The sequence below is a fragment of the Copidosoma floridanum genome, unplaced genomic scaffold, assembly GCF_036245765.1.
Source record: "Copidosoma floridanum isolate Cflo_tuat_1 unplaced genomic scaffold, Cflo_Japanese_pri ptg000001l, whole genome shotgun sequence".
Taxonomy (NCBI): domain Eukaryota; kingdom Metazoa; phylum Arthropoda; class Insecta; order Hymenoptera; family Encyrtidae; genus Copidosoma; species Copidosoma floridanum.
In genome coordinates this window covers 22,659,296-22,674,252 of record NW_028321878.1, presented here as the reverse complement: position 1 = coordinate 22,674,252, position 14,957 = coordinate 22,659,296, and the positions used below count along the sequence as shown (strand labels likewise).

Sequence of the window (14,957 nt, the reverse complement as noted above, 5' to 3'; positions counted from 1 at the left end):
TAGTGTTTTTTTCATCTTTCTAATTACGTTGATCAGCCTCTATCTATTTGGCAAATTGAAAATCAAAAACGACTACTAATTTTGTCCGTGTTATCTAATAACTATAGATTCTCGGTTGGCTTTATTCTTCTAGTGGCTAACATTGCGTGCGTTTCTTTATAAGTAAACAAAAAACTACTAACCACCAGCTCTCGCTCGAAGCAAACAGTCTGACGAGGTTTCAGTTACAGTGTACTTACAAGTACGCACTTTTTCTTCACAATTTCAGAATAATTTGCCACGCAGCGGAATATCTGCCTATACTTGCCTGAGCGAAACATCGGTATGACCGGGTATCGTGCGTCCGTGGGGTATGTAAAGTAGATGCAGAATATTTGTATACACATACTCATACACGCATATGAGCACTCATGGGAGAAAGTAAAAAGGCAGCAAAATATGCGTAGCACCGGTCTAAGAATGAGCAAACCTCGCAAGCATCAGCAAAGAATCGAGCAGTGACGATCAAAAAAGAGCAACTGTAGCGGACCGAGGAAAAGCACTAAGATCCGCTCGACTGGGCGATCGGTGGGATGGAATCGTTGTATAGCTTGCAAAATATTGGTCCTGTACCCATCTGCTTGCGCGAGTGACGGACTATCGTCACACCAGGCACTTTAGGCCTCGCTTCGCGGAAAAATTGGAAAGTGAAACCAAACTCTCGATTTCTTTCGACGGCTCGGCGCAACAATTGCCCCCACCGACAACGCTCTTAGCCAGGCGGCCCGACGATATCGGCCGACTGTTCGGAAATCCGAAAGTGATTCGAAGCAGGGTGCGGCCGGTAGTAGCTAGAGTGGAATGCCACCGATCGGCCGCTCGGCTTCCACTTGGTTTTTATTACTCGGAATCGTTGCATACCAGCGACCAAATTTAGCAATGCCCCGGCAACAGTGACAGTGTCGTCTACTTTTTTCCTCGCGGCGGTTTTCACAGCGCTTCAGAGAGTGCTCATCATTAGCGCGGAGTGGAAAATCGGTGAGATCGACGCGGTTCACCACTCGTCAGCTATATCGGTCGTCGGGCGTGACGCGATGCCGCTCGGTATCGGTGAAAACGTACCAGCCACTGGCGTCGTGGTCGTCGGTCGACGGATGGTCGAGGGCAACAGTGTCGAGTGAAAAAGTGCGTACGGGAGAAGAGCGCCTCGAGAGTCAGAGCGACGCACAATCCTCGCGGTTCTTTGTTTATCCACAATAGGATAAAAGGGCGCAGGGGCGCCGGGGAGAATGTCGTCGAACGGCGAGTTCTCGACGATGTCGAGCGAGGAGGTGCCATCACTGCCCAAGTCGTTGCCGTCGTCCCGCGAGGCGACAGCCGAGGGTAATTCGAGCTCCGCGGGGGCATACATGGCCCTGAGGGACTTCCTCGACAGATTCTCACTGCCAAGGGTGGTCCGACTCGAGGGTAGCGCCGGCAGACCAGTATTGCTCTTTAAACAGCAGCAGCGCTCACTCCGCGTCACTGCCAGTCTGCTGATGCATCGCTATAGACACGACGTCAAGGTGGGCCCCGAGATTGTCATCCCTGAGGGATACCCCGGTAAGTTTGTCTTTTTTTCTCTGATTTCCTTGCACCCCGAGTAAATGTATATATTTCTACTACGAGTGTCATGCGCAGCAAAGGTCTAAAACAATAGTAATAATTTTAAACAACTCAAGTTACGGAAAAATTAGTACGCTCCCTTCGAAGATGTGACCAAATAGTAAAGTACCTCATAACTGTGTATGATTTTTTCAAGAGTGATAACAATGGATATCACGCAAACGTCACAATAAACGCGCGCACGAGACGAGTACCCAAATTATATGCCTTAATACTTAACTTTTGACATTCCAATTCATCGTTCAGAAAGAAAAATGACTTGTTAGCGCATTACCTAGTATGCAAAAACACCACTTTCACAAGCTGCTAGGGTAAAAACGCACTTTGCATCGTGAGGGCCGCGAAAAATAATTATTATGTTAAGTATATTGCTTACCAGTTATAAAAATTATTGATGAAACTATAAACGTCCCATTTACGTGCGGCAGTAGTACTTATCAATAATCGGTACGACTCAAGTATGAAAAATTTTTGGAAAACCCGCTTTTGGTCTAAAGTTTGAGCCTTAAATCGCGCAAAATCGAAATTACGAAACCAAATGGGACCGGGAATATCGGTGGGGGCTGAGATTAGTGCAGAAAAGCGTAGAGATTGATAGGCTAGCGATAAATTACCAGTACAGTTTGTCCAGTCTGGACGATAAAATATCAGATGCGAGCACGTAATGAAATATATCTAGCAAGACCTCTGTTTCACGCCTCGGTACGCCGAAACAAGCACAAGCCCCGTATCTTGAACGTACGTATTATATACTAAGTATATACGGGTATATAACATAGTATAGATGCCTTGTAAGACGATAGCATAAATATGTATAACACCGTACAACGCGCGGTAGAGCTCCAGTCTCCACTGTAATGCTGCCTAGGTTATAGTACTTATCGTACATGAGTATTTATACTACCATAGTTTAGGATATGGAAGTGATCTGATCATTGCATTGTCATGCCACACACTATTACTGCTTCAAGATGTGTGTCAGTGTGTCTCTGTATATATTTATGTATACGTTTATGTACACATGCATTCTCGATATTTAGGAATAACTTACTTGCCAAGAGTAATTTTACTCATTTTAGATCAGCGTACAAAGAATATATGATTATTTTAGGACAAAAGGAGGATACATTTCAACTTGAGAGTTAACTCAAGGGATATTTAACTTTTTGTATATTAATGAATATGAGATTAGGTATTGACTATTTAAAAACTTCAAAATTTGGTTACGAGTTCACTGAAAGAACGAGTAACGAATTACGAAATTTAATAAAACAGGCCTCAACGAGGGTCTTACAGTTTTTTATAAAATTGATTTTTTGTGCTGCACTGTGTTCTAGTCACAAAATAACGTTATGACATTATTTTTAGAAAAAATTCTAACGTCAAAGGGTCAAACATCTGAAAAAAACTTTTTAGCAAGAAAAAAAAGAAATTGTATGGATTTTTGGGGAGTTAATCAGGCATATTATATAATTTAAAAAATACATGTACGATACTTGTTTATTATCCAATGTAAACTCCATTTAGATTCTCAAACTACCGAATCGTACGAAATTTTTTTATACAAAGTACAAGTGCGTTGTATGTTCTTTCAATAACAGCTTTTTTTTTGTACAAACTGGGATATAATGGAAGGGGCGAATCAATGGTATGCAAATTTACGCACACGTGATTGTGTACACACGCAAAATGCACAAATGAGTACCCGAGGCATTTCGATTTCTTGACCGAAAACTTTTGCTGACAGACTTGTACTTCCGACCGACGGAGAAGAGAAACTTAAATTACGATTACAGCGAGTTACAAGATCTCGTTATTTACATCGACGTGAAAGTATTACGAAACGCGTCCTGGGACGGCCGGAGCCGACGAAAGCGCTTTTCGAAGAGTCATCGAGCGGATACGCTTCGAAGGAAAAGAAAAGAAAAAAGAGCGCCATATGACTTTGGCACATAATATGCCCAAGGCTCCTTCCTCTGCTGGTACTGATGCTGCTGCTGCTGTTGTAAATATTCAATAACTCTCGACGATTTATGTCTATTATTACTTTAGAAAATTAGCAGACTCTGCACGGCCATTTGTTTCCATCGTTCAAGAATAAATTCACGTTTTACTACTCATTCATTGTAATAATAAATACGTGTACGCTCCACTAGCTTAAGCCAGTCCCTCCATTAAACTGCTTTGTTTCACAGTACAGCAGAATGGAATAGAAGAATAGGTGAGCGCACAATTTCCATGCACGTTTCCATTTATGAGCACGTTAGACTTAAGCTTGATTTGAGGGTTAATTATGAGGGGGCAGTTTGTTGTCCTACGATCTGGCAGAGTTTTTTATTCACCAGAAACATGCTGATATCGAAATTTATTATTAAAAAAGAGGTCCAATTAACGAGATACATAGTAACAATTTCATTACTCTGTAAAATGTTTGTAATGAGCATTGTAGGTTAGCTTTTTAGAATTTTTGTTCCTTACAATTCCTATTGTCGCGGAAAAACTTTTTTTGGAATATCTAAGTAATACAATTAAATTGAGATACTTATAGTAGCTTAACAATGTCAGCTAAAGTGCCAAAAAATGGTAAAAATAGCAAAAACCAATTATTTGCGTTTAAAGCGATAAATACAGCTCTTACGAAAAAAAGTTGTGCACAACAAATATGCGCAATAAAAAAATAAAGAGAATAAGTCCTGGATGAGAAAAATTGGATTGCTTGCAAATTGCAAAAAAAAAAAAAAACCCCTTTTTTTACAAAAATTTTTCAAAGAACTCGCGTTCTAACAATGCTACGAAACTGAAGTTTTAATTATTATCAGTGTTACGATCCTGACGCTATATTTAAATTTTAAGATCAAAATGTTCTAAACTTTTTGCAAATTGTCGACATTTGTAAAAAATTTCCTTTTTTTAACGTGACTGGGACGGAGTTAACATTTTCGAAAAAGATTATACATTCAAATTTTATATGTGTTACGGAAAAGTTAAGCTGCTAATATCTAAATTTTCAGATCCACCTGACAAATTCACCTTTGTTTAATCAATTAATAAAGAACTGGTATTTTTGGCGCGAGTGGCAGTGGTACGTGGTACGACGTCACCGTAGGCCAGTCAACAGAGGCTACGTAATAAAATTAATTGTCCTTAGATTTTTTTATGTGACATGTGATTTGGATCACAGATTACGAGAAAAATAACAAAAGTTTTTTAACTGTTTGGACAGTTTTAAAATTGTTTTTTAAGTTTTTGTCACTTGTATACCGCTAACGTTAGCACATGAAATATATTCAAAAGTACCAGCGGGTAGAGCGGAGAATTTCCCGCAGACTTATTTTGTTGTTGTTGCAATTAATGCAAATGATTTTTAAATGATATTATAAAATTTGCAATGGGTGTAATTCAATGAATACAAGTACAAATCCACCCTACCTACTGGTACTTTTTTATTTAGTAAGTATATATTTGCTACTGTCAACAAGATACAGGTAAAAAAAACTTATAAAACAAAATGAAGCTGAAACTAGCAGACAAAGTTCAGCAGCGATACCGTCGAATAACAACTTATACCTTGAGTATCCTTAAAACTAAGACAGGTACCTTTTTATTTCACTGAATTAGAAAGGTACCTGGTTTTCTTTTAAGGGTACCCAAGTAGAATTTTTTATTTGACGATAGCACTGCTGGAATTTGTCTGCTAGTTTCAGCTTCATAAAACAATTCTAACATATTAAAAAATTTTTTTGTTATTTTTCCCATAACCTGAGATCCAAATCACGTGTAACATAAAAAAATCCATACAATCAATACAATCCATCCATAGCCTCCATTCACTGGCCTACGGTGATGTCGTACCACGTACCACTGCCACTTGCGCCAAAAATATCAGTTCTTTATTAATTGATTAAACAAAGGTGAATTTGTCAGGTGGACCTGAAAATTTAGATATCAGCAGTTTAACTCTTCCGTAACATATATAAAATTCGAATGTATAACCTTTTTCAGAAATGTTAACTCCCCCCAGTCACATTAAAAAAAGGAAATTTTTTGCAAATGTCGAAAAATTGCAAAAATTTTACAACACTTTGATATTAGAATTGAAACGTAGCGTCAGGATCGCAATACTGACAATATATTCAAATTTAAGCTTTGTAGCAGTATTAGAACACGAGTTATTTAATAAACAATTTCGGCTAAAAAGGGGACTTTCGCAATTTGCGTGCTATTCACTGGTCCGATTTTGTTCATTCTGGGCTCATACTCTTCGTTTTTTTTTCGCCCATTTGTTATGCACAACTTTTTTTTCGTAGGAGCTGTATTCATTGCTGTTAACGCAAATAACTGGTTTTTGTCATTTTAATCATTGTTTTGGCACTTTACCTGACAATATTGAGCTATGAAAGTATCTTACTGTATTTGTATTGCTCTGATCTTTTAAAAGAAAAATATTTTTGTGCGAATGGGAATGACCGACAATTTTCACGTTTTTTCAGCTAAGTCGACCCGTCTAAAGTCCCACTCCGATTATGGAGACTCGATAAACTCGAGGAGGTAAGTGCGTATACAGAGCGTGCATGCATGGCAGCAACAAAGTTTTGTTTTTTTAGGATCGAAAAGTAAGTATCGGCACGGCACGTCACTTGCACGGGGCGAGCCAAGGCGATAGATGAAGAGGATGGATTACAGCACCACGCGATGCGATTTAGGTGCGTGTGTGCATACAAGTACTTTTCTCGAGCTCTCGATACCAATGCCACATCCAGCGGCGGGCTTGCGTGCTGAAAAAGCCGATCATTATCGCCACACAGCAGCTACCGCTGCCATGGCATGCGCTCGCGCCTGGGATAAGGATGATGATCATGATGATGATGACGACGACGACGACGACCAGAAAGTTTTCCAAGCAGCGCTGAATAAATGTGTTATGGACTAGCAATCCAAATGTCCGTGTATGATCGAGGAAAGGCTTTGTAACATAGCTATACGCGTACATCAATCGGTCAGTCAGCTAGCGAGCCAGTTCTTACTTGTTAGATAATTATAAGTTATCGGTGACGGGCTACGAGGGCCGCTGTGAATGATGCTAGTCGCTTTGGCCGGGATTGCACACCGTGTACCAGCTACCACGAAGATTATAAACTACTCTGATGGATATCGTGTACCAACCGTGCGATTGCAGTATAGTTATATGTAGGAAGGAGATACTAAAAGTAAGGATTCCAGCACCCGATTGTTTTCTGGGGCTGGTACCGGTAATGCTGACTTGTGGAACGCGAGCTGTCCCTCCTGGCACTTATTGATTCGTGATCTTGTTTTATCGATTGGATTATAACGGATTATAATGCTCACAACAACGAATCTGGATGAGACTGACAGCAGAAATGACAACGGAGCCGCGGCTAGACGATTGTTTGTGTACCATAGTCATCGTAATTTTCTTACGAATTGAAAGTACAAAAACAGCATCAAAAGGAGGTTTACTGTTTTTTGTAAAAATGCAAATAATACAGTTAAACTTTGAAAAATATTTTTAGGGTCTGCTGTGTGAGTTTTTGGAATGTTTTATACCAAATGACTTTTCCATTTGTGGAACGATAAAGTTAAAGCGCTCAACATAGGCTCTTGTATATCTCATCGAGAGCAAAAAATTTAAGCTTGTGTTGATCGAAAAAAACAACAAGTACAGGGACAAAAGAAAAAATAAATTGAACATATATAAGCTTCTAAATCTGAAAAGATTGATACTTAGAATAGTTTAGGTTATCAGTTATGATCTGAAATTTGGTACATCTCTTCACGAGACCTTGTACAAAATAATCATGGTATATACAGACTAAAAATAAATAAGTGTTAATGATGGAAACCGTTTTTGTTTTTGATTGTCTCAAATCGTGAATTTTTATGTTAGATATTAAGTAATCTTAACATGGCTGTATAGTTGTAATACGTACTTTCTCATAACAGTAAAACATCATTTCAAAAACTTAGAACTCATTGTTTAAATTATTATCTTAAATATTCTGGGTCCGAGTATAATCCCGTGTGCAACAACAGAATTAACAAGTAAAACACGATGATTACTATTGGTGTATTTGGGCATACAACCGGTTTTTTTTTTTTTTTTTTAGTACAACAATGAATTTTTTTTTTTGTTTAGCGACCATTAGCGACCATCGTTAAGAGTAAAATGTCTGTTAAAAATTTTTTTTTAAATTGTGTCAGAGAAAGTAATCAATTTTCTAAGCCTTGAAGTTTTCCTGTTTAACTAACTTAAAAAAATTGGCCACTATATTGGTCTTATGATTTTTTTTTTTAATTTATAAAATCGTACTGCTGTGTGTATATTTCTTCGTTAGTTATCACTAAGTGATAGTATTTTTTATTATTGTTAGTTGGTATATTAAAGCTTAATGAATGTAATGTTTCTATGACGCTTACAATAAATATGAAACTAAGGCAAGATGTACAGTTAAAAATCTACCCGCAAGGCATCTGCTACAATGAAGTTTCAAGATCTGTTAACAATAATGTTGTAAAAATTGTTAGTGATAGGTAATTAATTGAAAAATTTTAAATACACATCTTGCCTTAATGAAGCGTGCGGTGTAAAAGCGTAACGATATCACTATATAATTATATTTCGCATCAACAACAGCTGAAAATAACCACAGTAACACTAATAATGAACACAATTTTTTGTAAATTTTTAATTTATTAGAAAAGCAAATTTTTCATTTTAAAAACAATTATTACTTTATAATGCATTTTTCAAAAAATTCAGAAGATATCCACTCTTTTTAAAACAGGCCAATTTAAGGAGGCACCGCAGGGCGCAGCATAAGGAATCAACAGAAGAATTTTATTTAAATTCAGTCTACAAGTAAATAAGTTAATCAATAGAGTATACGTGCAAAGTTTGAAGACCTCTGATTGATTTTGGACCGAGAAATTAATAAATTGATAAATTGATAAGTTTCGATGAAATTGCACCCTTAAGTGGTATAAAACCTGTTTATGATGTCTCTGAAAGAAGAATATCTGTTGGTTGATTTTTTAAAGATAAAGTAATCAAAATGCTAAAGAGCCAAAAAAACTCTAACGTTAAAAGATAGGACATGAACGCGTGCCCCCTGGAGGAAGGTGTCAAAAAGTTGGATCTCTCGCTCTCTCGCACACTCATATTGACTAACGTAGTTGGTACGGTACCTCCTTCAGAGAAAAATGAGTTTTCATTACAGATAATGGAATTTTTTTTTTTCATTTATGTAGGTAGTTGATTTAAACATATTTGGACATTTTTATGTGAAAATGTCAAATTAATTTAAATTTACCCCTACCACTTGTCCCTTTTTTGTCTCAACATTCATTTTAGTATTCATACAATTAATCAGAATTTCCGTACTATACGATGGACCAAAACATTATTGTGTAATTTCTTTCCATAAACTAGATTTCAAATAAACTTTAATCTTGTATTTTACATAAGTTCGTACAGGTCAACTAAATTTCATTTCCTCACTCATAAATAACAAAATTGTAGTCCCAAGTGTTGTCCCTTACTTTTTTAATTAAAAAGATAGTTATAATTCATGGCATTTAAATTTATTCGGAATACCAGCGGAAACATCATTGATGAGTGACTTTTATATGACTATAAAAAAGTTTTGGTATATACAGCACATAACATATAGCATCTTATAAATTTAGGTACGGTATACCATACGATGGCGCATTTAGGTATAGGGTTCAAATTAAATGTCACAGCATTCCGTCTAACCGATAGTCATCTTGGTTTTTCTTTTAAAAGTAAACTGCTGCCTGTTAAAGGAAACAGTTCCTTACATAATTAAGGACTGTAATCCTCACTCTATCGAAGTATTGCTGACTGCACACTACTATAGTCAAATGCATGGTACCTCAAATCATAGAATCTCTCAGACGATGCACGATCGATCGGTTTGGCACCTTTCTTAGAGCATTTTCGAGTTGGCAGCTATAATTTCTCACAAGCGATGAAACTAGAAGTAATCGAACCTTATCTCATTTCATTTACATTAAAACGAAATATGTATGTTATTTTAACAAGTTGAAATTTAACTCTAAAATTGTTGCAACGCATCGTGTAATGTATAACGTTTTCAACTCGACACCCAAGAAACTGCAGAAAATACCTTATAAAGGAGACTTGAAGCTTATTCGTACCCATCTTCTTTCCGAAAGACAGGGAAAAGGTGGAAAGACTCCTTGATCTGCCGTTTCTATGTACACCAATGCATTCCAGCAGCAGTGGGATGTCAGGCACGTCCACGTGTGCCACGCTCGATCGACGTCCATTAGCAGAAATTCACGGTGTGAGCTCGTACAGATGCGTATTTGGTATTGGCACCACTTGTAATGCCTACGGCGTAGATATAGTAATTACCCTTGTGCTTGCAGCACCTTACGGTACTGATGTACTCCATGGAGTAGTGCGAGGTGTGAGCTGCCAAACTAAGTATAATGAGAGCCAATGGACAATATCATACTCGTAAATGCAGCTCGACCGTCCATCTCGGACCTTTCTGCCGGTAAGTGAGTGTACACCACTTGCACGGCAGCTCCTTACGGACCATGCAATTACGCAAACCTTAGCTTTCAGAGCTGCCCCGACCCTTTCGGATAAGCGACGTATGCCACACGTTCGTTGGTTTATTTGTTCGCGTGCGTGCACAGCCATACCGGGAGTGTACTGTGTAGTGTGCGCAGTTGTCTGTATAGGGTGGCAGCCACTGCGAATCAGTTCTCCCGAGTTGCAAGATGCGACCCGATATCCTTTACCGGGCTGCTCGATTTACTTTTAGCACTTCGGATCGCCCAATGGGCGTAGAGAGGAAAACCTTGATCAAGAATTCAAAGTTTCAAAACTCTGCCAGGGTGCCGCGCAGTTCAAGGGACGAATGCTGTTTCATACGAATTGATAAAGTAGCTGCTGCCATGTAGGAGTAAATAAGAGTATTATTGCCGTTTTTTTTTAATGGTTAGCTTTAAACGTTTATCTAAGAAATTCTGTTCATCGAACCATTGTAATTTTTTTTTTTTTTTTTTTTTTTTTTTTTTTTTTTTTTTTTTTATTAATATTGGACTCAAAAACTATTAAATTCTACTTTTATAAAAGTATAAACTCATGAATATCAATTTAAAAAGAGGTTTGAAAATTTAGTTGCCAGTGCTGATATTATTGCGGGCCTGTGTGTATTATTGTGCACATAATGTTATGGCCAATTTCAATGCCAAATCAACCGGGTATCCGCAATAATACCATTGTAGTAACAGTTATTGCGGACATGATTTTTTGTGATACAAGTGTAAAGATTTTAAGACTATTTTGGAACTGAAGTTCGATTAATCAGATATTCTATAACTTAATTTAATGATTTCAAGTAAAAACTCACCATAACTCATGAGTTCAATTAAAATATACGTATTATTCGAGGGGTCTACAATAACTGGAGCAATCGCAACCAATACCCTCACTTACCTATGTCTAGGGAACAGATCCACGTGATTCTTCTTGGAGCTCCAGGATTCAACATTACAAAATAGCATAAAATTATTCCGCAGTAAGAAAAGACATTATTCAGGGGATGAAAATCTCCTAAATACCCTCTTTTCTTCACTTTAGACTAATTTTCTGCTCTTCTGCAATATTTAACCTTAAACCTCCATTAAAAAATCATCTGTATCCATTTGCTACAACAGCCGCTAGTTTCCACGTCCGTAAAACAGTGGAAATGACTAACGTATTTAAAAATATGTGCGAAATATTTTATAACTTTTCCATTAAAACAATGTTAACCCAGAAATTGGAAAGTCGTAAGAAATAACATTTAAATAAGACCAAAAAATGTTTTAAGACAAGTGCTTATTGTTGAAATTTATATCTACATAGTATTTTATACTATGCATCAAAATGTATTCATTATCAAACATTTTAACATTTAAATGTTATACAGTTATATTTTTAATGATGTAATATTTTATTAAAATTATTTATTTGTACGTTTATCATATTACTTTGAACTCTTAATTTCGCAATTGGTAGTGTACAAATAATTTTAAGATACGGAAAAAGTATGGCGTTTTGGTCACCAGTTAAATGAAAAATTTAATTAAAATAGTTCCTTACAATTAACTAAAGTTACATAAACGCTTATTTTACTTCAGCAAAAGCATATTTTTCTAATAAAACCCAATGATTTCATAAGTATAAGGTATCTAATGCGATATTGGTAAATCAAAAATTCCAATACTACTTGCATGGCCTCGTTATTCGTTTCACATATGTCCAGTTAAGTCATTGAAGGTATCAGCCTACCTAACTTGTATCCAAATATAGATTCGAGTAAATTTTTTCTGTACAAACGTTTCAAGGACAGTGATTGGTATGCTAGATAATAGATTTCATGGCAAATAAAAGTATACGCATTTAAAACCAGTAGTATCAATAAAGGTGATTCTATATTTAAATCTTCCAAGCACATACAAGCTATGTTTATAATACCTGCGCACATAAATTCAGTTTAAAATCAATATCGATGCTATCTGTTCAAGCATCGTTAGTTTAAGCAAGGAGAAGGGATACATTTTGCAATATACCTGCTTTTTAGTACATGCTGCGTGTAAAATTTTTATTGAGTTTACGTACCAAATAAATTCTCGCGATACTATAACAGTCTTGTTTTTAAGACAAAAAGAATTAAACCACTGATGTACACTTGCATAAGTGTAGCTCGTAAAAGCATTCACTTTACAACTGATCAGAGCTCATTAATGAGCCATCAACCTTTTCGACCAACTAGGGGGCTGGGCCCCCTCTGCGCTCCGAGCGCCAACCCCTAAAATTTAACCAAACATACAAGTTTAAATATATTTAGAAAAAAATTATACATTTGTCGTAACACGTGATATTGTCATCCTTATCAACTTAAAAATTTAAATGACTCTTCACTGATTTTTCAAAATCTTATTTTCAAATTTACTCGCGCCTGATTAGTCTCATCCAATCACACAACGAATAAATAGACTTCATCACGTGACCCATCGTTTTTTTTTCAATAGGACAGATTGTGTGTGTACACTACGCAAAGAAATCTGTACACAGACAGTAATGCTCTTTGTCAACCCTGATAGTTGAATAAGATTGCACGAGCCAACCACACACCAGAGCAGGTGTCAGTTTTGTAGAGGTACACTTTCTATGGTTCTTTTTTTTTTTTTTTTTTTTTTTTTGCAAAAAAAGTCTGAGTACCATCAACAAATACCAGAACAGCACAATGCACGGGTTTACACGGACTCTAATTAGCTAATGTTCGTCCACGCAAACAGTCAACCTTGTGTTCAGCCTGAATTCCTAAACATGTAGGCTCTTCTTCTCACATGGAGAGAGCAAATGTATAAGAGTCGTCATCGCCGCTTGAGGCCTTGCGCAAAGGAATCACATTCTTCGTCTGACCGTCTAACGTCACACTTGACGGGGTATCTTATTTTGTTACTTTTTCAAGCAGCTTTTCCACAATATATCCCATTGTACTGACTGGAAAACTGTCAAATATAATCTTTAATAGAAAACACACTTACAACCTGTTTCATCAAATTTTTTTCGCAATGATCAACATTATTCAAAATCGTGCATACTTTGTTGGCCTGCCATTGAGAGTAGGATTCATCGACATCTTTTGAGTAGTATATTTTGTAGCTTTTTTAATGATTAGAGCAGTAAATCCGACTTTTACGAGGTTCCCAAGACTGCTGTTGACACCTGGAATTTCAATGATGCAAGGCTCTTAAACTGTTGTTTTGATGCTACAGAATCCATAAATAGATTTAATGTCATAATTAGATGATTTCATAAAAAAAAGTATGTTTAATCGTTTTGCCTGCATAATCAAGAATATCGAGTCGAAGTAAAGCTTGAAGGAGCGTTGGGTGTATAATTCAGCTAGCGTGAGTCAACTATCCGGTTTTTAATCACACTTTTTTCATACATATTGGTGTTGCGCATAACTTATGACTTACTTTAACATCATGCAGATTTTTGGAATGAAAATCATAACATGTAAGTTATCGAGTCTTTGTGTGAATATAAACATCAATATTATTATTATTATTGTTATTATTCTTATTATTATTGTTGTTATTATTATTATTATCATTAGTATTATTATTACTATTGTTATTATTATTATTATTATTATCATTAATTTGATGTTCTTTTTGTCAGTTTATCATTAGTGTACCGTGTACAGTAATCTCAAATTCTTTTTTATTTTAAACTTTACATATATTGATTGTCAAAGCTTGTCAATTTAGGTTAATCTTACTACAAAAATACAGGTACTAACAGTGGAAATCATGAGCTTTTCGACATAGAAGAATTCAAGATCCACCAGGAACTTATACGAAAAGTTAAATCGAGAAAGTAATTTATTTTCTAATTTTAACTAAGTAATTTTTATTAGGTATAATAGAATGTACTATAATCCCAAGCGTGTTAAAGTACCCTCTTATTGATTTATTTATTTATTTATATGTATTATTAAACGAAAACATTCATTACCTTTCAAATTAATAAAAATGAAATATTTAATCAAAAAAAGTAGCCCAAATTCAGGGTAAAACACTTTTTTCGATCTCAATGCTCGCTTGTAATTATTTTATTTTATTTCATTTTATTTTATTTTATTTTATTCAATTAAGGGGCCTGGAATCTGATTACAGAAAATACAAATTAGATGATATTTTCCTAGCGCAACACATGTACAGACGTAAAATCTACTACTTAATAAAGTACAGTTCTGCACATACTATTTAATTAAACATTTATTAACAAAAATAGCATACAGCACCCGCAATATGCATCTGAGTACAAAATAATTAGAGCAATTAGCAAAATACCATAGATATAATGAAATAAAAGAAAAAACACAATGAAACCAAATATAATATGCAAAGCGAGATCCCAAAACCGTTGTAATCGCTAACCACGAAAACTACTCAACCGATTTTGGTATAATTTTGCATACTGATTTTTGAACTTTTTAGAGGGTTTTCGAATAATTTTTTCTAAAAAAAATTAATAACGTCAATAACTAAGCTTTAAGTTTTGCAACAAAAACTCTAGCTTTGCGCTTTAGTTCAGTAGAATCCGCTAGGTAGCATCTAAATGAAACCGAAGCTACCTGCAATCAAAGACAGTGAGTCTGGTTATAATAATTCCAAACAGGATATCGACGACAGGATATTGACGTTCACTGGTAGGACATCAAAAACAGCTTCTA

The 14,957-nt window shown here is 36.0% G+C and overlaps 1 protein-coding gene across 1 annotated transcript in view; it reads left to right on the top strand.

The window, feature by feature from the left end:
* Nucleotides 1–1,268: 1,268 nt before the first annotated feature.
* Nucleotides 1,269–14,957, top strand: part of LOC149376094 (uncharacterized) — a 67,930-nt gene continuing 54,241 nt past the window's right edge. The window contains exon 1 of the mRNA XM_089590940.1: nt 1,269–1,581. Coding sequence (XP_089447066.1) covers nt 1,269–1,581 — 313 coding nt within the window. The remainder of the gene's footprint in view (nt 1,582–14,957) is intronic.